At 40.6% G+C, this 24,609-nt stretch overlaps 2 protein-coding genes across 4 annotated transcripts in view; one reads left to right on the top strand and one right to left on the bottom strand.

Moving 5' to 3' along the window:
- Positions 1–6,811, top strand: part of C10H3orf52 (chromosome 10 C3orf52 homolog) — a 31,545-nt gene extending 24,734 nt beyond the window's left edge. The window contains exons 4-6 of the mRNA XM_076868538.2: positions 1,828–1,898; positions 5,723–5,904; positions 6,613–6,811. Coding sequence (XP_076724653.2) covers positions 1,828–1,898; positions 5,723–5,904; positions 6,613–6,617 — 258 coding nt within the window. The 3' untranslated portion in view covers positions 6,618–6,811. The remainder of the gene's footprint in view (positions 1–1,827; positions 1,899–5,722; positions 5,905–6,612) is intronic.
- Positions 6,812–12,332: 5,521 nt separating this feature from the next.
- Gcsam (germinal center associated signaling and motility) lies at positions 12,333–21,536 on the bottom strand. Of its 3 annotated transcripts, none has more exons than XM_076868256.2 (6): positions 21,508–21,536; positions 18,736–18,810; positions 16,312–16,356; positions 15,297–15,343; positions 13,668–13,696; positions 12,333–12,877 (listed from the first exon to the last, which is right to left on the bottom strand). In XM_076868256.2, the coding sequence occupies exons 1-6, from the start codon at positions 21,534–21,536 to the stop codon at positions 12,557–12,559; spliced, it is 546 nt and encodes a 181-aa protein (XP_076724371.2). In that variant the 3' UTR covers positions 12,333–12,556. The 3 variants fall into 3 exon arrangements, with proteins under 3 accessions (XP_076724371.2, XP_076724372.2, XP_076724373.2); XM_076868257.2 differs by having other exon boundaries at positions 18,736–18,804; XM_076868258.2 differs by lacking the exon at positions 16,312–16,356 and having other exon boundaries at positions 18,736–18,804.
- Positions 21,537–24,609: the final 3,073 nt, after the last annotated feature.

The raw sequence follows: 24,609 nt of genomic DNA, 5'->3' as shown, positions 1-24,609 counted from the left end.
TTAGAAGGAATACAAGGTACATGGGTTCAGCTGCATGTTCTCCTAATTGTGAGGTTAGGATTAGTATCTCTGATACATGATGAAAAGACTAATCAAAGCCTGGGAAAAGATTCTGTAACATACTATCAACAGCACGTATCCATAACATAAAACTAACCACTTTAGGGAGACAAGAAAAAGATAGGAAAAGAAACTGACTAATGAGCCATTCAGAGTGAAACACAGGAAAACAGACTCACTATAAGAAAAGCAGAATACAAATATGAAACACAATTTTTTATTCCTTAAATTGGAAAAATTTAAAAGTTTGGAAAGAATGTGGGAAAAGAATCATGTATACATTGCGGGGAGAAGAGTAAAATGAAACCAATTTGGCAAGATTTATTTCGATCCAGCAATTCCATTTCTTGGTATGTAGCCCAGAGAAACTATTACATGTGCAGCTGGGAAGCCTTACATGTACAAAGAGAGATGAACAGAAACGTTTAAGGACAATTGCTTCAGCATACTTTGTAATAAGGGAAAAATCAGAAGCAATACACATGACCATCAGTAGAACAGATATATTGGTATAATCCTGTGATGGAATCTACCCAGGAGTTAGACTAAATGCCTTCATTGAGATGTACCTGACAAATAAATCTCAAATGTAATTTTTTTGTGGAAAAAATAAAAGAAGAAAAGAAAAAGCAAGTTTTAAGCTGGGTGTGGTGGTGCACACCTATAGTTCCAGCTACTCTGGAACTGAAGTAGAAGGATCACTTGAGTTTGAGATCAGGAGAAACATGCAAGGAAAAGTTGTCAGGATTCTCTTTAGCACTAGGGGAGAGAGGAGGGAAAAATTGAATAGGGTGTAGAAGTCACTTTAGCCCTATTTTGTTTCCCAAAATAAAGGTCTGAACTCAATAATGACAGTCCCTAATTTACAATGGGTTCTCTTCCGATTTTCTTACTCTATGATGGTGTGCAAGCACGCTCATACACCCATTCTGTTTTTCACTTTCAGTATAGTATTCAATTAATTCTATGAGACATTCAACACTTTCTTATGCAATAGACATGTGTTAGATGATTCTGCCCAACTGCAGGCCAATCTGAGTGTTCTGAGAACAGTGCAGGTAGACAAGGCTCAGCTTTGTATTGTATAGGTGTACTAAATGCATTTTTTACTTTCTATATTTTCAGCTTACAATGGATTTTATCAGGATAGAAGCCCATTATAAATTAAGGGGCATCTGTGTAGCACAATATAAGGCATAAGATCTAGGAGGCAGGTCAGAATTTTTTCTCATGTTTGCAGTATTTCATGTATAAAATAAAACCTCCATATCTTTGCCACTCCCCGATTTATCCCTTTGTGCAGGGGGCAGTGCTACACCTGTGGCCCATCACAGCCATTGCTCCTTGCAATGTAGCTCTGCAGAAGGGAGAAAGAAGCCCTTGGCCAGTGACATTCCCAGTGCTGAGGGGCCCATGCTGATGCACCCCCAATCTCACCTTGGGATTTTCTCTCTTTCCCATGGTCCTTGGGGACTGTGTGGGCTCCTGCTGTGACCACTGGCCATCCTCATCACTCAGGCCATAGGATGTCATCACTGCTCATGAGAGGAGTTGAGAATTCCAGTGGAGTCACTTGGGCCTGGTCAACGAGGCTCTTCTAAGTGAGTGCTAACTCCAGCCTTTGTTCGTGATAGGCTAATACCTTCCCTTTCTCAGCCCAGACAGGTTGATTCCTAGGGTGGAATCTCTCATCTAGAGGTAGTTTTGTTTTGTCCAGTGATGCGGAAGATAATCATCAATAATGTTATTTTCTTTCTGTTTGATTAGCTTGAAGATGTGTACAGTAAATCTCCATCTCTGAGTCGTTATTTCACTTCAGTTGAAATAGTGGACTTCAGGTAAGAGTGTGCAGCATAACATATGATCTCTTTCTCTTGCCTCTCTGGCTCACCCCAGGTACCCTGTACCTACGAGGACTTCCCTGAGCCTCAGAGCAGGAAAGGAACCAATAACAGAATCTCCAGGGTCACAACTTCCTTGGGCATCAACTAGCTCAATTCTTTAATTTTACAAACGAGAAAAAGGAAGCCAAGATTAATTATGTAACTCAACTAGGTCACATGGAGAGGGGAAAAACCAGTCCCAGATAAATCGTTTCTACTTAAATGTGGATGCACAAGTAAATTAAGAGTAGAAAGAGAAATAGATCTCAGATAGTGATGTGATGGAAATGATATAATCCATATGCCGGATTTCTCCTTTGAAGAGCACAATACAGGAGTAGATTCTCCTTGTGTAATTTAAAAACATAACTTTTACAGGATAAGTCAACCTATGCCTCTTTTCTCCTGCACTACTACCAATAATTAATCATACCAACTTCTATGAAATTAGCCACTATTAATAGTTTGTTGTGATTTCTTATGCATGTGTATTTATTACATATACTACACATGTGTATACACTTTTTTTATTTTTCAATTTCCCCCTGATCTTTAATATGCTTGGAATGTAGTCAAAAGGGTCTAGGTTCGTAGAGGTCATTTTACTAGGACTTTATATCATTAAGACTATTGGAAATAATTTGAAGAAGATTTACATAGCAAAGCTTTATTGTCTTCTGTTCCTGAGATGTCTCTGGGATGTGACCATCAAAGGATATATTACATATTGAAATCTCCCTCTAAAACCAGACATTTTCCAAACTATAATATTAGGATACCTGGGAGAGGAAGCATCTGAAGCCAGTGGTAACACCATGGGGTTGGGCCAAAATGGATCTGAAGTATGCAAACCTAGGTGGTGTCAGACTGCCTTCTCTCTTTCTTAATTGTCCCCCAAGTCACATGCTGCCTAATGTTGCCATCTTTGACATTGTTCCCTTTAATCATAAACCACTGGTACTAAATGCCAATAGAAAAGGGAGAGATATATAATCAGACCCAGCATGCTTTCCTCCATCCCCTTGACCCCACTTGCAATTCAAAGATTGAAGCAACGCTGGGAGAGAAAAGACCCTCACACAGCCTTCAGGAATCTAGCTCTATGTTATGGGTCCAGAGGAGCTGGGACCATATAATCAGAGTAAAGATAGACAGTGGGAAAAACCCATCAAAAAATCATGACCTGAAATCTAGCCAAGACTTGGTGTTAGAGAATCTGTCACTGAACATTATCTGGGGTATAACTAATTTGAAAAAAAAAAAAAAAAGAAATAAAGTTGTTTGGGGGAAAAAAACTTAAGTATTTTTGTATTTTAGATTTAAAAATTATCTTTGAAAAGCATGTTTGTTTTTTCTAAAGCCAGGAAAAGTTTCTAAAGTGTTGAAATGAGACACAAAAGCCATTGCTTCTAAAAGGACGCTATTGCACGTGGGCAATAGACAGCCACTTCCCTGACTTATGCATTCATGTCTTTGGGGTTTCCTGACCTCAGTCAAGGTTGATCCAGCAGGCATCTGGAAAATGCCCTTTAGCTTATCAGCTGCTAGACGCACTCCAGAGGTGGGTGGGCTGCTGGGGCAGAGCTCACAGGATTCACTGCTTCCTTGAAAATTCTCCCCTCAAAATGTAACCGATGTGAATCTGCAATATGTATATGGGGTAAAAATGGGAGTTCATAATCCGCTTGAATCAAATGTATGAAATATGATATGTCAAGAGCTTTGTAATGTTTTGAACAACTAATGAAAAAAAAATTTTTTTAAAAATGCGGCCTAGTGTAAGTTCACCTAGTTGCCTGACATGGGGGACGAGGATGGGCTAGCCAGGCTGGTTTAGGCAGTCCAAATTTTCATTCAGCTGATCTTCTGAAATTCAGCCTCTGGACCTTTTTATTAGCCCTCTCAAGTCCTTGCCCACGGCATGCAGGATGGCTTTCTGTCAAGGTGCTGACCACCATTAATCATAATTAAAGGGCAGAGATCAGAGGATAAGTAATGGCACCTGCAAATTAGGGTAGATGGATTAGAGTTTGCAAGTGCATATTTCAGCCTGATTTGAGTGACACTCTTGAAACTGTGCTTCTTCAGAGTTCCAATTCTGTCTTATTCATTTCATCTACAGGGTTTGGCGCTCTACTTGGCCATAGTAGAGTTTACAGACTGAATTGTCAGCCACTTTGTGAAATGTTTCAATTATTGGCTGGTTTAACCTCTGGCCACAAGAGGGAGCTCTCTGCCTGTCCTTAGCAAGGACGGTGGCTGATTCATGCTGGTGGGACTCGAATGTCTTTAAACTTACACTAGAGTAATAGTCTCAGCTGTGACCACCTACTGATTATTTTATTGCATAATGTAGGTCATCGTGAACCACACAATTAGAATAACTGTGAAAACCCTAAATGTTGAATCAGAGTCAAAGAGCAGCATAAGCTACTAATTAACTGAGGATAGACCTACGATTAATTTTATTCTGAAAATGGGAAAAATATGTTCTAGGAAGATGAAAGAATTAGGATTTCCTCTTCATTGGAGTTTCCTCAGGAAATCTTGGTCATCCTGCATTAGGGGTCTCTGGAACTGAAAAAGGAACAGGAAAAAAAATAATCCAACTTTGGGGACAAACACAGGCGGTGTGGTTCTCTGCTGGTGCACAAGGCAGCCTAGTGGTTCAGGGGTCCTGCACTCAGCCAATGGTAGGCAGCTATGGGCCTCACCTTAAACACTTTTATAAGTTTAATAAAGAGCATATTAAACTGAAAAACTCTAACCCTCACTTGCGGGGGTAGCATTGAGAGTGGGCAGGTGGAAATACGCAAGGAGCGGAGACCAGGCTTCCTGACTTGCCTCAGAGGGTGGAAGGCTGCTGTTGGGACAGAGGACATGCCAGCATGCCATATTCTTTAACTGTAGGCCGTGTCTCTCCCTTCAATGGCCTCTGCCAGTGAACTCTGAGGGATGAGTACTAGGTGGAGGGAGGAGGCTGTGATCCCATTTTCTTTTTCTTTTTAAATTTGTTCTAATTAGTTATACACGACAGCAGAATGCATTTTGATTCATTGTACACAAATGGAGCACAGCTTTTCATTTCTCTGGTTGTACACAATGTAGAGTCACACCATATGAGCAGTCATACATGTGCTTAGGGTAATGATGTTCATTTCATTCCACCATCTTTCCTGCCCCCATGCCTACTCCTCTCCTCTCCCTCCCCGTTGCCCAATCAAAGTTCCATTCCACACCCCACACCCTCCCCTCCCCGCCCCCCCACCATTATGGTTCAGTATTCACTTATCAGAGAGAACATTCGGCCTTTTGGTTTTGGGGGATTGGCTTACTTTGCTTAGCATGATATTCTCCAACTCCATCGATTTACCTAATCAATTTACCAAATGTCATAATTTTATTCTCTTTTAATGCTGAATAATATTCCATTGTGTATATATACCACAGTTTCTTTATCCATTCATCTATTGATTTCTTTATCCATTCATCTATCTAGGTTGCTTCCACAGTTTAGCTATTGTGAATCGAGCTGCTGTAAACATTGATGTAGCTGTGTCACTATAGTATGCTGATTTTAGGTCCTTTGGGTATCACACTTTCTGTGATGGGTCTAGGGAAGATTTTTCTAGTATAGTACATTCTCTCAGGACAATACATCCTTTGCTATTGTTTAGAGGAAGAAGATGAAGAACTAAATACATATTGTTGATAAGATCGATTTCCCGAGTTTCAGTATGATTCTGCTTGTGTCTTACTCTCTCTGGTTTGGCTTTCAGTGGTGAAAACGCCACAGCAACCTATCACCTGCAGTTTGGGGTTCCGTGGGAAGATGACGACTTTATGAAGTACATGATGAGTGAGGAGCTTGTACTGGGAGTTTTGCTACAGGATTTCTATGATCAGAGTATACCTCATTGTGAGAGTCTGGGACTTGATCCAGCATCTCTCTTTCTCTATGGTAAGTAGAAAAGAAGTCAGAATCGGGATGGTAGGTGAACAGTTTGGGGGCAGGTGGTTTGGTTTGGCCATTGTAGTAGCTTGCAATGTACAAACCACCCATCCATTCACTCCTCCACATAGCCGGTGTTGTTTCTGTGTGGGAATGTTCCACATTGTGGATGGAGGTCAGTCCCTGCCCTCCATAAGCTGACAGCATAGTTGGAAAAAGTTACAGAAAAAATAAACCATGAAGTTTGAGAACCATGCTGTTGAGCACAGGAGCTGTCTGTGTATTCTGCTAGGGTCTCCATCAGCACCTCCCGCTCAGCCAGCTCCCATCATTTCCCTCTCTGGAACACACAGCACGATTCAAAACCTTGACCCTTTAGAGGTTTTCTTATGGTTAGATTACAAGAAAATAGCCAAATGGTAAGATATCTTCAGTATCCAAAATGTTGCTTCAAAATGTTATTTATCTTGATTTATATCAAAACAAAAAAGCAGACAATAAATGTTATTTACCTTTGGGAAAGTGTCCAGGGTGGTGTGTGTGCACACCCATGCATGTGTGCCGACTGGAGAGTGAACATTTCTGTTCAGAACTGACACACATTCCAATAAGATTTTATTTTCAAACTCAATGAAACCAGAAGAAAAAAAACATAAATGTTTAAAATAATCTTGCTTTTTAGAAGTAATGACTTGTTCTTCTGTGTTTTCTTTTCAGAGTGAAGTGGTTGAGGCTGGTCTGTGTCAGAAGGTGCTCCTCTGAGTTTTTGGAGAGAAAAGAACTCATTCTCTTTTACAGGAAAGATCCTATGACAATGACCAGACTGTCCTTCCTCCTGATTCTGCACAGATAGGAAGTCTGACTCCACACCCAGCGAGGCAGCTCCCAAGCGCTGACTCACTTGGGTCAAGTCTTGACAAAGCAGGAAGTCAGATGGGTGGGAGGGTTGGGGGGAGGCAGGTCACTTGATGTGTGGGTGCTGCAGTTCTTGAGGCTTTGGCTCTCTTTACCCATGTGTGGATACTTTCTCTTTTGCACAAGGGTGATGTAGAGCTTTGTTTTAGACAGGTTCCTGTCAGCCTGTGTTGGGGCAGGGTGAAGCGAGCATTCAGGCAAGGGAGAACTCAACCAATTGCTCTTTGAAATCTCCAACTCTTCCCACCATTACAGAATATCTGGGTATCTTAGCAAACCAGCCTTAAGCACATCATCCAGTGTTACTTTTACATACACAGACACAGAAATACGATAGGGATTACTAATTATTTGGCATCTCCTTCTTCGAAACACGAGTCCCTGTGGGTTTTGAACATGCCACCATCATTTTGCATTGTCACTCCTTTATATTTTTATAAACTTCCATCAAATAACCGTCAAGATTGCTTAACTTCTGCTGTGGATACCACACATGTGCTTTGTAGTACGCGTGTTACTGGCCTTCTTGCGGGACTCAGTGTCTTGAGGCATTGATGGTGTGTCTTATCTCCAACGGCTGTGAAACAGGAAGAACTATTGTCCCTTTGGCATAAATTGTTGAGAGCTTATGTCTGTCATTTGAGGGCAGGAGGAATGTTAGGGACTGTATCAGTCTTCAATGGATATAGAATTGCCTGTTGTGAAGGTATAGAATATTTGTTTTGGGAGAGAAATACCTTTGTACACATTTTCCAGGAGAAACAGTTGTGTGGTCCTATAAGGAGATATTTTAGCTGCAGTATCTCAGTGTCTTAGCTGCCACAGGTGGAAGTCTGTGAGAGGCAGCTATGTATGGGTGCGTGCCACAGTGACTTGAGCTTGTTATGAGCCAGGATTCTGGATAATGTGAATTCGCTTTTTTATTTAACTAGAAGACACATGTATTACAACTCATTGTTTCATTATAAGGATAGTTCCTTAAATTAGTGAATTTTTCTTCTTCCTCTTTATTTTTTACGTGTCAAACGTGACTCTTTTAGTGTATTTGTACTTTTTGGAATAAAATGAAGAATTTTAATGGAGAATGACTTTAAAAACATTTACAATAAATTATTTTTGCATCTGCATTTTTGTGCTCAGATTTGTCTCACGGGTGTTGTCTCTCCAGGGTCATGCTTTGGACTGGCATTTTCTTGCAGTAAATGGGGTCAGAAGTGATTTTTCATGTTCCCCAGGGCAGCTTCCTCTTCTTTATGAATAAGATGGAGCTGTTTGGACTGGGGTAGGCAGCATTCTTCTCTGTGTGTTCCATTCAGCACAGGAAGAGGTTTCAATAAGTATCTACAAAATAATTGGAGGGTTTGAATTTCTGCTCTATTTCAGAAGTCACCTAGATATGCATAGAAAGGAGACAGCCCGATCAGCAGAATCCCTTCTGTCTCTGCTGCCACCAAAAATTCTAGCCATGTGTCCAATTATTTTTTGCTTTTCAATTTAATTTTTTTCTATATATATTTTTTTAAAGTGATATGTTTTATCGAGGTTCTCTGTGGAGAAAATAGTGAGAAAAGAAGCTGCTCATATAATCAGGGAGTCAGAATCTGAAAGAGGAAATAGCAGAGGAAGATACCCAGGTTCCATATCCAGATTTGAAAAATAAAGACAAAATATAAGTCATGGGTGCTCAGAGAAATGCGTGGTCAGTGTAATTCAGTTGGAGAAGGTTTTGCATAGGAAGAAGGAAGTTCAACCTGAACCCTGAAGCACTGGTGGGATTTGAATAATTGCCCTCTTTTGCACATGTCTGTATCTTCTTAGGATGCAGTTCACATTCTCTCCTTTTCCTTTTATATGTGGATTCTTGATATAAACTCCTGCTCTATTCAGAGTATGATCCATGAAAAGAAAAACAGAAGCATTCTCTCAAAGGCTCTCATTCTCTCCCATTACTGTTTTATTGCTTTTTAATAAGGCAGTTCACAATGTTGTGGGTAGTTTCATCCATAGACAGATTTTAAAGTTTTCTTTATGATTAGAAATCATTGACTTTCAACATCGAAAGGGAGCACCCTCATCTTACACCTGGGAGACCAAGACCTGAAGAGCCAGGAGGACCAGCCCATCGTCCCATCATTCCTTGTGAGCAAAGCCTAGTCCACTCACCACACATGATGACTGGCCACCAACCCTGGTGGGTGTCCCCCAGTCATGTTCAGTGCTGGTTTTGGTTGACATCTGGGATCTATGAGGAGCACAAATGGTCAGGGAAAGATAAATTGAAAGGTGTGGCTAGCGGGCTGTAGGAGACTCTGTGATGACAACCTCCGTGCAGTATTTCCCCAAGCACTTGCTAAAGTGCCCTCTAGAAAGTGGGAGAGATTCATTCAACAATTGGCAGAAGCAGAGCATCATCAGACCAAGTGGACGTTCTGCACTTATGTGTCTAGGCTTGGAAAAGAACAGTCAGACACATGGAAAAACAGAACCTCCTTTTCTCTGAAGGCCCTCCTGGAGTCATAGAGACTTGTCTCTTCTGTTCTGCCTGTGCCCTTTCATCTCTGAGAAGATTTGAACTACCTGTCATCCTAAAATTGCTTGTCCTAAAAGTGTCAACCTTTGAACTTCTCAACAGATTCCCTGCCCTATCTTTGCCCCTTTCCCATTTATGTCTTTTGTCCCAAATAAGTTTCTCAGAGTAAGAGATTATTTGTAGAGGCTCATACGAATGTAAATGGAGACCACAGAGCCTGCCTGCTGTTGCTGGATATGGTACCTCTGAATTTTGGCTATGTACTCTTTGAAGCCCAGCGCAGGGGTTGAGGGGTTTTCTGGTTATATTTATGACATGGGAGAGTAAATGCTCCACCCCGGGTTCTCTACCAAGAACACAGATTGCTCATCCTCAACCCAATGCGATTGTATACAAATGTGTGTGTGTGTGTGTGTATTTTCCACCAATAGAGTATACAGCTTTCATCAGAAATCTAGAAATCTCTGGAAAATAGAATCAGCATTACATACAGACGTAGCAGGGTTTTTTCAACATTAAATTTTATTAGAATAATTGAGATATTCTAGTTTCAATCCCTAGCTCTCCCCACCAAAATAAATTAATGGGGGGGAATATAAAGCTTAAAAAAACATGGTTAAATATTTATAAAAACCTGTATTGTACCCTCCTGGTTCAACCCATAACCAACCCAGGCACAGGAACCAATGAGTCGAAGGACATGAAGTGTACTAAACTCATATTTTCTTAAATTTTATTTTAAGTTATTTTTATTATTTCTGATTGACAAATAACATTGTATACATCATTGTGGGTATTTCAAAACACATCAAAGTGGTTCTCTAGCACATAATAATTTCCTTTTACATCCTTCTAATTTCACTATAAGAACAACTTTTTCTTCTTTTTTTTTTTTTTTTTTTTTGGCTAGGAACTTATACTTAATGTGGTCCTGATGGGAGACAAATACTGTTTGGGACAGGTAATGCTTTCACAGGATAAGGCTCAAACACATATAGGTTGCCATTTTGTTCTAAGAATATATCAACCAACCAACTTCCATAGTGGTTTCATATCCATGTAAAAAATCCCAGCAAAAACCCATCAGTTTGGTGCTTTTGCCTTGCTGGAAAGTCCCTGTGTGGCCCTGGATAACCAGATGTATCAACATGCTCTTTTCCATACATCATAAAAGATTTCTGTTTCTCTTTACTCTTTGATATGATTTCTATTCGGGGTTTATGATAGAGGTTCTGCTTACTGTATTAAATGTAAATCCTCCCATGTGAGTGAAAAACCTGAGCACCTGGGTAACAGATTCAAGGTCACAGAACAGGAAGAGAAAGAACCAGGATTTGAACCACTAGTTGTCTGTCTTGGGTCCATACTCTTCCCCCAGCCACGTTACACCTTGCACAGTGTTCTCTGCTACCATGAACATGTCTTTTCAAACCTGAGTGAACTCCAGCCAGAGATACAAGTTAGGGTTACCTGGGAAAGAATTTTGCTAAAAGTAGGAGACTAGCAGAAGCTAAGATGTCAGGATGTGATTGACTCTTAGCTGCAGACCATCAGCTGGCTGAAAGCCCAGCAAGCCTGCATTGATCATCTAGCCTCAAACCACTGGATTTCTCTTCATTGGGCACTTGCCATGTTTTAAATAGCAAAGTTGAGCTTGCTAGCTTTGAGAACAAAACAATAATGAAACATATAATGTATCTACTGCTTGTTTCAACAAACGTTTACTATTTTAACTTCTCTAAAATTAGGACAATGGCCATGAGTAAAACAAAACAGCAAGTGGAGGACACAGGTGTGAATATAGAAATAGCCTAATTTGCTAATTTTCTTGGTCTCACTCATCTCATTTGTGGTTTAATATTTTCATATCATTTTATTGGCACTACTCTTATGAGTTACATCAATAACCAAACATATTCCTGTTAAGTTAATCTCAAATATGATCATTTAGGGCAGAGGTCTACAATTTTTTTTTCAATCTATAAAGGGACAAAACATTAATATTTTTGATTTTTCAGGGCCTGTGGTCTATGTCAACTACTCAACTTTCCTCCATGGTTGAGCAACTGTAGACAATGCAAAGAAATAAGTGTGGCTGTGTCTCAATAAAACATTATTTACAAAAATAGGTGATGGGCCAGATTCGGTTAGTGGGCCACAGTGTGATGAACCTGATTTAGGGATAGACATAATTCTAGAAATACTAAAAAAAGGAGAAGAGAGACAATAAATAATCGAGGCCAAAGGAGACATGCTCATCAGAGAAGGGGTGGATGTGAGTTTTGTTTCCCATGTAGACTTCTCATTCCTATTTTATACATGACATGCTATTTAATAGAGATATTGACTACATAGAAGAGACTCTTCTGTACAGTATATTGGAAGAGTACTGAGTTGGAAGCCAGGAAATCATGCTCTTAGCTAAAGTTGTGCCACTAACTTAATATACCAATGGGCAAATTATTCTCTCTGAGTCCAAAAAAAGATGAGGGAATTAAAGAATCTCCAAAGGTCTTTATGCAGTATCACTTTTTGAGACTGATTGTCTTATTAAGGTTTACCGGGTGGGGAGGAGGCGGGCTGAGATGTAGCTCAGTGGTAGCTTGCTTGTCTAGTATGTAGTTTCAATCTCTAGCTCTCCCCACCAAAATAAATTAATGGGGAGAAATATAAAGCTTAAAAAAAACATGGTTAAAGATTTATAAAAACCTATACTGTACCCTCCTGATTCAACCCATAACCAACCCAGGCACAGGAACCAATGAGTCGAAGGACATTGTATCAAGGACATTCCTCAGAGGAGTATCTCAGGCTGTCATTGGGAGTAGGACTGAGTCCCTGCAATGAGTGACTTCCCCCTGGGGTCACTTGATATAATGAGAAAACTTCCTTGTGCCTTCAGATAACAATCATGATTATATTTTGTAAGAATCCAAGAACATTTCGTGGTGAACAGAGCTGCAGGGGAACCACAAATCTCTTTCCACCACACAGTACTTCCAGTTTTAGAACCAAGGATGATCATTCCTTTCTCAAATAATGGTGTTCAGGATGACTGGTTGATTCTCAGATGTTGAATGTTGAGCAGGATCTTAGAGGCCCTTGTCTTTAGCAAACTGTGCACAGAAGGGCTTCTTGCCTGAGACTTGCTTCAAGCAGAGACGCCCACTTTCCACTTTTACCTGCTGGTGCTAAACTAACACTAGTCCAGCTTCTTCATTGTAAAAGGGAAAACTGTGTCTCAAAAGGGGAGGGAAGTATGTGTGGCTGTTTTAGGGAGGGAGAGGAGATTCTGCTTGGCATGAGAAGCTCATATTCATCTTCTGGGGAAGGGAGGTGCCTAGGAGTGGAGGGCACATGGAGAAGTGAATACTCGGTCTCTGTTCCTCCCAAAGACTCTTTGGGTCTCTCAGCCTTGCAGGAAACATTCTCATAGTACACCTCAGCAGAGGTCCCTGAAGGCCTTCTTCCCTGGTCCTTGTGATGATGGATAAGGACATAGCAGAGCTCCTTCGTGTGGGTCTGATTAGCATGGTCCTGCTGGCCAAAGGAGAGTCATCATCAAGATTTGGCCTCATGCTATTCCCTTCACACTTTAGTCTCCACACAGGCCTGATTCTGGGTAAAGTCTCTCTTCTACAACCATTTCCTTTCCATCTCTTGGCCATTTTTCCTAAAAATGGCCTCCACTCCAACCTCTAGACAAGGTAGCCCGAGCATTCATATTGCCCAGTGTACACAGACTACCCATGTGTATTCTATGTACACCATGTTCCAGAATGACCCTTGAACACCTTGTAAAATTCCCTAAGTCTTGGGCCCTGGGCAGCCCCTTCTCATAAAAGACAATGATCTGATGATATCTTAATATACTGGGTTATGACATAACCACTTACTATAGAGATCATTACATCTTAAAAAGAGAAACAATTCAAGGAAAGGCCTTACTTATGGTGGGGTTGCAGAAGATAAAAGCAAAGGGAGCCAAGTACAGGGAGAGAGCATGCATTTTGGAGTGATCTTTGGTTCCTGGCTCTGCCATCTTTCAGCTGTCACTTAATCTGTTTCCTCATATGTTAAATGATGGAGAAACAATGGTACCATCTTATGAGGTTGTTGTGACAGCTACATGAGATGATGCCTCTAAAGCACTCAGTACATTGCTTGTCATAAATGAAATGCTCAGTAAATATTAGTTCCTTAAACTAAATTGTGCAACAGAGGGGCTGCTACTTCTGCCACCAGGCCCTGCATATGGTCCTGGGTTCACATTCCTGGCATCTAAAAAGTTCTTCTTCCATGTTAGGGTCAGAAGAGGTCTTATTACCTGGATAGGAGTAGGTGTCATTTCTTCATCTAGAGAGAGAAAATAAAACTCAATGAATTTCACATCTCAAGGTGATTTAAGAGGAGTGGGAACTGGAATATCAGCAACCAGAGAACCAAGGGGCAGCTGAGGTGCCCTTATTGGGCTCTTATGATCTGCAGAAGATCCCTGAGGAGTCACAGAGCTATCTGAACAAGAAACAGCCCAAGCTTGCTCAAGCTGAGAGATCGAGTGGAAAGAGACACATTTGGTGAAACAGGGAATCACACTCCCCTTGCTTTCCTCCCTCTGTTCTCCTTACTTAACAAAATCCTTCGCATACCTACTCTGTTAGAAGGAACATGCAGGATAAGCATCAGAAACAGTCCTTTCCTCTAGAGGCTCACAGGCTAGCCTAGGAGGCACACAGACTGGGAGAGACCCAGAATGCAATGAGGAGGGGATTGCTTGTCCTGCGGGCAGCAGGAGGTGGTGCTCCTGTGTTGGCTGTGGTCAAGGAAAGTCTTACAGAAGGGAAATTCTTAAGGGGAGCATTCCCATTCCTGAAGCTGCAGGGAATGGGGACACAAGTAAGACTGTTTTTCAAAAGCCAGCTGTTTGTCACCGACTGGCTCTGACCACTCAGCAAAAAAGGCAAATGAACACATCTGCCACACTCCCCAACCCCCACTCCCCAAAATGGCAAAAGGGCCAGCTGGTAAATAAACAGGTGCCCTCCACGCAGCCTGCACAGGAGGCAGGTGTGGCACGTAGCTTGCCATGCGGTGCACAGATTTACATTCCTCAGGGCCTCACGTCCCCATGTGCTTCTACAGCTATCCAGAACCCTCCGATGATCGTTACAAGAACAGGGTCTGTGACTGTAAGCATCAGGGGTCTTATTTATATCACATTTTACTCTGATGAAGATTAGAATTTCTTGGGACCCACCATTCCTGGGGTAAAATGGCTGGGCTGGGAGGGTAAGCTTATTCACTTAAACACCTTGCAAAGCTGGATTTAAGGATTTGGTGTGTGAATAAACTACATTCCCCTCTGCCCAGGAAAGCAAAGGCATCTTAAATGTAATGCTATTCACTGCCTGTTCCTTCTCAAATTCTTCTCTCTCCTTAACTTCACTGATCTGTCCCTGGAGACCAGTGCACCAGTCACCTGAGTGGGCTTTTGGCAGCTGCTCTTGCCTTTCCCTGCCAAAATTGTTATCCACACAGAAGACGGATGATTGCTGTTATGCAGAGCCCATCATCCCTGCCCCTTTGCCCCTTGTGCAGCTGCTGATTATCCTGTGCTCTCGTGACAAGGATCTAAATCTTTAACTGCCCATCCCTGTGCTTTTTCGCAGCTCCTTATAAATGTCTTCTGTCTCCACCTTTTACATTTATTGTCTGTAGTTCATCCCTTCAGCCACCAGACCACAGACACTAAGGACTTATGGAGATGAATAAGCCTATCTTCTCTTCAGTGAGCTCACAATCCAGTAGGGACAAAAGACAGATGATTGGATACGTTGTGGTAACATATGTAGATATTATACTAGAAATATGCCCACAGGGCTTTTACTGCATAGAGAAGGGACAGTTTGGAAACATGCCTATCAAAATTGAAAATGAAGGGAAGGCAATGACTTACTTTTCTTTTGGGAATCTTGCCTTGCTTTAAAAACACATAATTTTTTCCTGCAAAAGCAAAAAAGAGAAAAGTAAATTTTTTTTGATATTCAGAAGTTCTCCAAAGAAATTACAATAACATATGCAATTTAATTCTAAATCTTTAAGTTGTTAAATTTATATGACTTTTATGATGACTTTTCAGCTTCCAGGAATCAGAGGATAAGAAAGAGAAAATGAAAGATGAGACCAGATGGACATATATCTCCCTGCTCCCTTTTTTCTCTTTGTCCCCTTTCTTCCCTTTTCTAAACCTGATATGGAATTTACATGTAGGGGAACTATGGTTGTTTGGAGGTTTATTTCTAATACAATAATAGTTTATTTTATATCATGTGAGTGGGGGAGCCAGGATAATTGCCATTCCCAGTCCTAATCTATGATCCCTAAACATTTTTCCATTAGAACACACTGTAGAGAAGGTCTCCTGGAAAAATGGAATATAAATGTAGTGGACATCCATTACCATCTCCGGAGACAAGGACGCATTGCTCTGAGGAGGATCACCATATTGCCCTGGTTTGCTCAGTGGTTAATGTCATTACCAATTACTTAGCAGTTATTAATTATGTTTAGCATATTCATCATTTCCAAAGGTGTCCCAGTTTGGATAGTAAATTATATTAGTAAACTGTCTGTAAATTATCTGTGCAAGGAACAGAAAGGTGTGCTTCTACACATGGAGACCCTGGAATTTTCAGTGTGAAAAAAAGTCTTCATATTAGTAGCCAGTTTCACTCTCGCTTCTGAGGCTTGCCAGTTTGAGGAAAGTGTACCACTCATGAGACAACTGTTCCTCTTTCTCACCCAATTCTGAGGGTTGCTTCCCAGATGGACTCTAAGTGACTGCGGTCTGGGATTGGTGCCAGGATTGCACTGTGGCCACGGACAGCCCAGAGTTCACAGGTAACTTAGAGCAAACACCACACTGAAACCACACGTAGGGAAATCACTCATAAGAGTGATTCTCCACTTACCACGGGAGGCAGAAACACTCTTTTCTGTCGTGGCAATCCCAGCATCTGAAATACCCAAGAGAAACTCACAGTCACAAGACTCGTTTATGCAGCTTTGTTAAGGTGGCTGCCTACCCTTCACCATTTCTGTAGAAAACCCTTTGTTTCCCCAGGCACGCCTTCACCTTAGGTGACTTGGACACATCCCTCTGAAGATGAAGATGACACCATTGGTTCCAAATCAGGGGGAAGAACATTTACTGTATTCCCAGCAAAGGGAAAAGTTTTCTCACACCCCATACTAGTGATTTGCTTTGTTCCTTTGTGATGAGGAACACATAGGATTATCTTCAGGAAATCAAGATACAGGCATGTGGACATCTTTAAAGGTCATTTCATTCCAGTGTGGGTTTGGCATATCTACACATCATTTCAGGGCACTCTGAATTTCTCCTTTTCGTACTACATTTTAATGGTCTGCTCCTCTGTCTATATTCTTTACTAGAATGTGAGCTTCACCAGAGTGGTGAGTCATATTTGCTTCATTTATCATGATACACGTCACCAGCATGTGCCACATCTGACATAGAATAAATGTTTTCAGTAGATACTTGATAAGAATATGAATAAGAAATGACTAGCCAAGAACAAAGTAACACTAACTGGCACCTACGATCATCTACTACCTGACTCCAATGGCATAGCTAGATAGCCAGACATGTCATTGACAGTAGATAAAATAAAAATCCCCTCTGCACACAGATATTGGGTTAAAATCTAAATATCATTCTGTGCATCTTTCTGAATTTGAGGCATGGTCAACTCCCCCCAACCCATGGTTGGATGTGAAAGCCTTCTATAAATTATTACATTAGTTAAGAATATTTGGAAAACACTGTCCAAAAAAGGTCTCTCTGATGACCTTTCCCAGGGAATTTTGTCAGAGGGGATGGTGGAGGAGTGGTTAGCTGCACTGTAACAATGGCTGTGGCCACCATGTTGGCTGAGGGTAGTGACAGCCTCCAGGGACTGTGTGTCATCAGAGCCTTTGAGGCTGAAGGGCACAGCCTCCAGCTCTTCCTCTTCTTTGGCTGCCTTTGGTTCCCTTTAAGCCATTTGTTTCCATCTCCTTCTTCTGTAACTAAAAGGCATCATAAGGAAACTACTTAGTCAAATCAATGCTAAGAAAAAATTTCACAAAAGGGATATGAGAGTGAGATAAAAGGAGATGGTAGATTTCAAACTACTGGATCTATATATCCTAACTCCTTGAACCACAGTTTTTAAATCTTAAAATGAGGATATATATATATATATATATATATATATATATATATATATATATACTGCTTAGCTAATGGGTTTGTAAGGATCAGATAAAGTTGACTATAGGAAAAAGCTACTTGTAAGTTCTTTCCTCTATTAAGCCTTTTCTGAAACGCATTCTTGCATTTCAATGAGAATGTTTTTGGATTAGGATGAGATCCAATAATTTCCATATCTCAAATCAAATTTCTATAACCTCACCTACAAGTCAGCGATTGTAGGTTTCTGTTTTTCCACAGAGACTTCCCTTGCTCCCAGGTCTACCCGATCTCTCCCTTGTTTTAATGGTCCTGGCCCTTCTTATTTATTTCATCATTTGGATTATATGCTTTAGCATATTTGAACTATATGCCCAATGATGCCTGCCCCAAAATATATGATTCTCAGCTTGCACTGAAGAATGTGGTCTGTTGGCCAATCACTGAGTCGGCAGCCCCCACACAGCCTTGGCCCAGCAGTTGATTTTTAGTTCCACTCTTTCAAAAGATCCTTCTGAAACTATGAGAAAAGTGCAAATAATTCCATAGGAAACAGGACAACAGATTTTACCATACTTGGATTCTTGGACATTGGGACGCAAATTCCACATTGTGGTGATTCTTTTCCTGGAGGAAATTCTTTAGAGTTGGGCACTCAGAAGGTTAGGAAGAATTGATGAGGCTCTGTTTAACAGCATCAGGGTAAACTCAAGGACTTCTTCATAAACCTTCCAAGAATTGTCATGGTGTGGGGAATGGGATCACTTCAGAAACAGAAAAAGTTTCAAATGGAAGTTCTAGATGGAACTTGGGCACAAAGGATTTGAGACAGGCAAACAAAGACACAATAGGATATAGGACCCCTTATTTTATAACAGGGTAGGAGAGAGTCTGACACTGTCTTATTGACTGTTGCTCACAGTTACTTCAGACTCCTAGCAAAGCAGCACAAGTCCCATCCAAAGTTTCCCCATTGTCTATTATCCTGTCTTCACATTAAGTACACTTATGCTGACGCAGGGTGTGTGTGTGTGTGCGTGTGTGTGATGGGTACTTGAGGGCTAGGACCTGTCAGGCTACCTTTTTCTTGAGCAGAAGCTGGGAGGAGTCTGGTACAGAGTTAGGTACAGGGTTCTCTCACCTGGATGTTCTCTGCTTGGTGTTTTGGAGTCTGAGTTTCCAAGGCATCTCTTGAGTATCCTGCTGCCACCTAAAACTCAATGTATCCGAAATGAGCTCAGCAATTCCTCTCCAGGATTTTCACTCTTTCTATTTTCACCACTTTGCTCACTTGTGCTGTTTGTGTAATCCTGAAATCGCTTCAGCTTTCCCGGCCCTTCTTGCAGTTGTTAATACTCCCTCCTAATGACACGCCACAGCTGTCTCAGACCTGATGTTCTTTCCATTGCCACAGAAAAGTCCCTAGACATATACCTCTGGTCCTAAATCATTTGTTCCCAAATGTCCAGGAACCCTCATCACATTCCCTAAAGTGTCAGTGTACAGAGAGAGGCCTCGGCTCCTCAGCTGTCATTAACTGGTGGGGTTCCAAGGGCTGTACACAAGCAATGGGTTCCTGTAAATCACCATCTTTCACAGAAAGCATGGAGGCAGACAGAGAACAGGGCTAAAAGGAGAGGAAAAGAATTAAATAAAGACAATGAATAGATTCATTGTTTGGGTTGTATATCTGCAAAATCATGTTTTCATTTGCTGGAAGTTGAGAGTATGAAGAAAAGGAAACTAACAAACACTGCTTACTTTATGCTAGTCATTTTATGCGCCATGTTTCACTTAATCCCAGAATATGACCACCATGAAGTTCATATTATCATACTATTACTTACCAATCGATGAAGAAAGTGAGGCCCAAATAGGCAATTTGCTAAAGGATCCACAACCAGTAACGGAGAGAGTCTGGGTTGCCCTGGGGCAGATTCTTCCTTCAGAAACCCTGAGCTCTTCTCCTGAAAGCATAGGTGCCCTTCTATCCTATGGGGGAGTTTTCCCAGTTTTTGTAACAAATTTGATCAGGAAAGACATGGTAAGGAGCATGCTGACAGGGTGGGAACTGGGTGATGGGTAAAGTAAAAAACTTAGTTCCCAGTCAATACAAGACCTTTGAATATGTCAGGAAAAACATTTTAAATCAGCATGGGAATGAGGATCCTAGGCCAACTGATCAACCATTTAAAAAAAAACATTATATCTGAAAGCGTATGTTGAATATATAGGGCTAAACATAAAACAAAACCACACAAAGCATGTATGTGTGGGTTGGTCTTAGAAGAGGGAAAGAATTAAAGCATAGATGCAAGAAACCTAAATACTTTCTACATTTAATTCAATTATCTTTAAAATATAACAAACATATATCCATAAAAGTTAGCATGGCCCAAGACATGAAAAATATACACAAATGAAAAATATACACACACATATACATACATACATACATACATACATACATATATATTTGCAATTTTTACGTAAGGACTAATTTCTTTAAAGTACAAATAACTTTTACCATTAATAACAAAAGAAACCAAAATCCAAAACAAAAATGGAGAAAAGACATTATTGTTTCTTTACAGATAAATAAATCAAATGACTGATGGATATAGAACTTAAAATAAATATAATGCATCTAATGTTATAACCATGATTAGAAGTTTGTCTCAAGAATTTTTTACAATGATTACATGTTAATGTCATAATCCACCACCCTGACACTGAAGTCCTGCAAGAATTACCCTTGTGACATCAATCTCTACTTTCCTGTTCACAACATATCTATATTTTGTTTCTATTATCAAGACAGTTTTTTCCTTGTTTTCAACCATTCATCTAATGCTTATGGAAATGTTATGATCCAGGAACAATGCTAGGACCCAGGAATTTAAGAAACAGTGAATAAACAATGAAAAATAATCCCTACATTCAAAGATCTCACATCCACATTTAAAAACAGTGATGTCTACTCTTTCAGAAGACCGTTAGAGCAGAAGACTGACAAAGGGCTCTGAATATCCAGGGAGGAGGAGTCTCAGACAATACTGCTACTCAAGAAGGAACATGAGACATTCTGTATGATTTCCAAGCCTTCTTTTGGTAAGTGGTATTTTGGGATACGCCCTTTTTCTGTACTCCACTTTCCAGTGGCATGATCTGAGATCTTGGACACCAAAAAATCCCATAAACAATACCATTCTGCAAGCTTCCTCTCCCTAGACCTCATCACTTTATACCCTAAAGATCCCCTTAGTTTGGGTGGTACTAATTTTTACCTCATTTGCTTTGATGCGAATGAAGACTGGTTAAAAAAATTTTACTTCTGATTACTGAATCATTTTTTGTGTCAGACATTAAGTTAGCATTATGCACACGAGTGGCTTCCATGGTAGGTATCATTTAATTTTTTTTCCATTTAAAATGAGGAAACTGAGGTCTAGAAAAGTTAAGTCAAACACTCTACCTATGTACATGACCTCTGCTTACCTGTTTTAAATCTAGGAAGTCTGCAGTACATGAGGCTTCATGGTGGCAGGAAACTTGCTAATTGTTTTGAACTTAAAATAGTGACAGAAAGAGTAGGTGTCTTGGAGCTCCTTGTAGAGCATTGTGCTCAAGGGAGCATTCCCTTCCCAGGACCTCAGAAAACTGCTCCTTTCTTAGGTGGTGGCCTAGCACAGAGGCCTCTCTGGATGAAGTTGTTCCGCATTTCACAGCAGTTGCTCACTAGGATTCTGGGCCAAGTTGTATTTAAGGAACTTGGTGGGGTGTCTGACACATAGGAGGAACTGAATTCTTGTCAGATTCCTTATTCAATTCCCTTCACCCCCAAGAACAGCCCTCTTTTTCTCATGTTGCCCTCACCCTCTCCCCTGCTCCCTTGTAGGGAGTCTGGACTCACCTGTTTTCCCTCTGTAGATGGTTCCCCATCCTCTCAGTCCTCTCAGCACCTTCTCAGCCAACCGTCCCTTTACCACTTCCTTCTCACCCCTTGCACTCTGACAGGGCAACTCCTGACTTAGAGAATGGGCTGCATGGCTCTGGCCACCTGTGCAGAGCAGAAAAGAGAAGGGTATCTGTCTAGGGGAGGAAGAGGCCGGGGGAGGAGCGTTAGAGGCACACACGCAGAACGTGCTGAAATGTCAAAGCCTTTGTGCACTGGACTATTAGCCAAAACCAGAATCTGCTGGTCAGTGCAGGCCCTGAGAACCTGGGGAACCCCCGGTCTGCAATTACAAGTGGGTTGTGAGGTTTTTTCCATTTCAGATACCTATTAAATCATGTTGTCTTAGAAAAGTCAGGGGGGGAAATTTTGTTTTAAAAGAGAACAGGTTAAACCAAAGGGTTAAACCACAGGCTAGTAGAAAATATATAAAGGATTCTCAGAACTCACTCATGAGAAAACAAACGTCCAGTAACAAAAATGGCAAACTATTTGAACAGACTCTTCACCAAAGACACTGTATGGATAGCAAATAAATGCCTGAAAAGATGCTCACCATCACAGTCATTAGGATGATGGAGCTCAAAACCAAAAGCAGTACCTTTGCACACTCTTTAGAAGGGCTGATGTTGAAAAAGAAAACAGAACCTGACAATACTGAGTGCCAACAAGGGATGGAGTACAAGTGAGAGTGTTACACATTGCTCTTGGCAATCTGAAATGGTACAGCCTCTTTGTAAACCAAATGGCAGTTATGTGTAAAGTTAAACTTCTCATGCAATGCAGTAGTCCTGCTTATCTGAGATTCACAAAAACTCCCTTATCAGTAAATTAAATGAAATAGCAAAGAAAGTAAATTCTTAACAAAGTTTATGTTACCCAAGTGAAACCTACATCCTCTAAGAACTTGTATGTAAAGTTGTATATCTGCCCCCCAAATTGGAAATAGCCCAAATAATCTTCAACTGGTGAATGGCTGAACAAACTATGGAGTGGAATACCAATTGGTGTAACAACTTGATGAATCTCAAATGCATTATTTTAAAAAACCAGACATAAAACTGACATTTTGTGACATTTGGGACAAGACAAAACCAAAGTCTGCCACAAGCAAGGGATAGGGAAGAAAGTGATTTTCAAAGATACGGAGGGAATTTCTGCTCTTTTCTTTATCCTGATAGTAGTGGTGGTGATATGTCTCTTTGTATTCCTTGTCACAGAACTGTAGATTATAAAGGGTATATTAGTTTTATATATATCTCAAGAGGAAGAAAAGAAAGAAATTTGGGGATAGGAATCATGGATTTATTTTGCATATTCTTTTATTTTTTGTTCTTTTTTAGATCTACATGACAGTAGAGTGTATTTTGACATATTATACATGCATGAGTAGTGTAACTTATTCTAATTAGGATCCATTACTTGTGGTGTATATGTTGTGGAGTTACACTGATCATGTATGAATACATGAACATAGGAAAGTTATGTCTGATTCATTCTACTGTCTTTCCTATTCCATGCCCCCTCCCTGCTCTTCATTTCCCTTTGTCTAACTCAATGAACTTCTATCCTCTTCTGCCTTGTGGGTTATCATCAGAGAGAACATTCAGCCTTTGGATTTTGATGATCAGCTTATTTCACTTAGCATGATAGTCTCCAGTTCCATCCATTTAAGGGGAAATGCTATAATTTCATTCTTTAAAGATGAGTAATATTGCATTGTGTATATATACCATGTTTTCTTTATCCATTCATCTGTTGAAGGGCACCTAGTTCAGTTCCATAGTTCAGCTATTGTAAATTGATCTGCTATAAACATTGATGTGACATAACACATAACATCATTGGTATGTGGAGTGGAATAACTGGGTCAAATGGTGGTTCCATTCAAAGTTTTCTGAGGAATCTCCATACTGCTTTCCATAGTGGTTGCACCAATTTGCAGTCCCACCAGCAATGTGTGAGTGTGAGAGTCAAGCCAAAGTCACTCCATTTTGTTTAGTAACTCCATTTTATAAAACAACCATGCCAAGTAGAAGGGTCATGACCAGGGCAAGATGTTCTTTTCCTTTTGCTATAGAAACCTTTAAGAACACAGAACTACCTAATGGAGCATTGTTTCTGTAAGTAGGGTAATGGGGCTATGTTTCTGTAACTGGGGTGTCTGGGCTAGTTGTGATTGGTTAAGCATCCTGCTGCCTGACTGCACTCTCTCACTTCTGCAACTTGGCTTGCTTGCATTGGCTAGTCCCCCAAACGTCCCTTTTGTGATTTTCAAGCTTATAAGGAGCATCCTTGCAATTGTTCAGGGCTGATCAGGGAAACAGGTTTATGTTCTGGTCAGTTGCGACCAGTGTGCTTCAATAAAGGCTTGATTCAATTATACATGAGTGGTCTGGAAGTCAATTTATGAAACCCCAGGATGAAGCTTTAACTATGAGTATACCTTTTTCCCCACATGTATTGTTCTTGGTATTTTTGCATTATTCAGCTCTTTGTAGTGTGATCACTCATTAGTTCATTTCTTCAACAATTATATATTGAATATTTACTATGTGCTGGACACTGTGGATTCAATGGTAAGCAAAGCAGATGCCTGCCTGCCCTTATGGAGGAAATAAAACAAAGGGCAAAATACTTTTTTATTTGATCTTGGATAATACAGAGTTATACGTATAGGCAGAAACGGGCAGGGGAGGGGCTTGGAAGAAACAATTTGACAGAAACTAGGGAACTAGTTGAGCAACATCGGATCCATCCAGAGCATTCTTATCCAGCTGCTCTCCAGACTGAGTCTAACTCTGGGAGGAATTTCCAGGTAAATGGATAGAGAGGCAGACAATTCCTACCTAGGAGAACAAAGTATTCCAGAGGCAGGTCAGCCTATGAAGGAAAGGAGGTAATGCCAATCCAGAAGTCCTGATGCATGAAAGAAACTATATTATTATCTGCAATGTTTTAATCTTATATGCATAAAGACAAATTTAAAATAAGTCTAATTTTCACTATTGAAAATAAGGGAAGAGATTGTCCTTTATTTACTTTACAAAACTTGTTTTT

Source organism: Callospermophilus lateralis, chromosome 10 (genome assembly GCF_048772815.1).
Source record: "Callospermophilus lateralis isolate mCalLat2 chromosome 10, mCalLat2.hap1, whole genome shotgun sequence".
Lineage (NCBI taxonomy): Eukaryota > Metazoa > Chordata > Mammalia > Rodentia > Sciuridae > Callospermophilus > Callospermophilus lateralis.
Note: the sequence above shows the minus strand (reverse complement) of the source record. Positions and strands in the feature narration are given on the sequence as shown.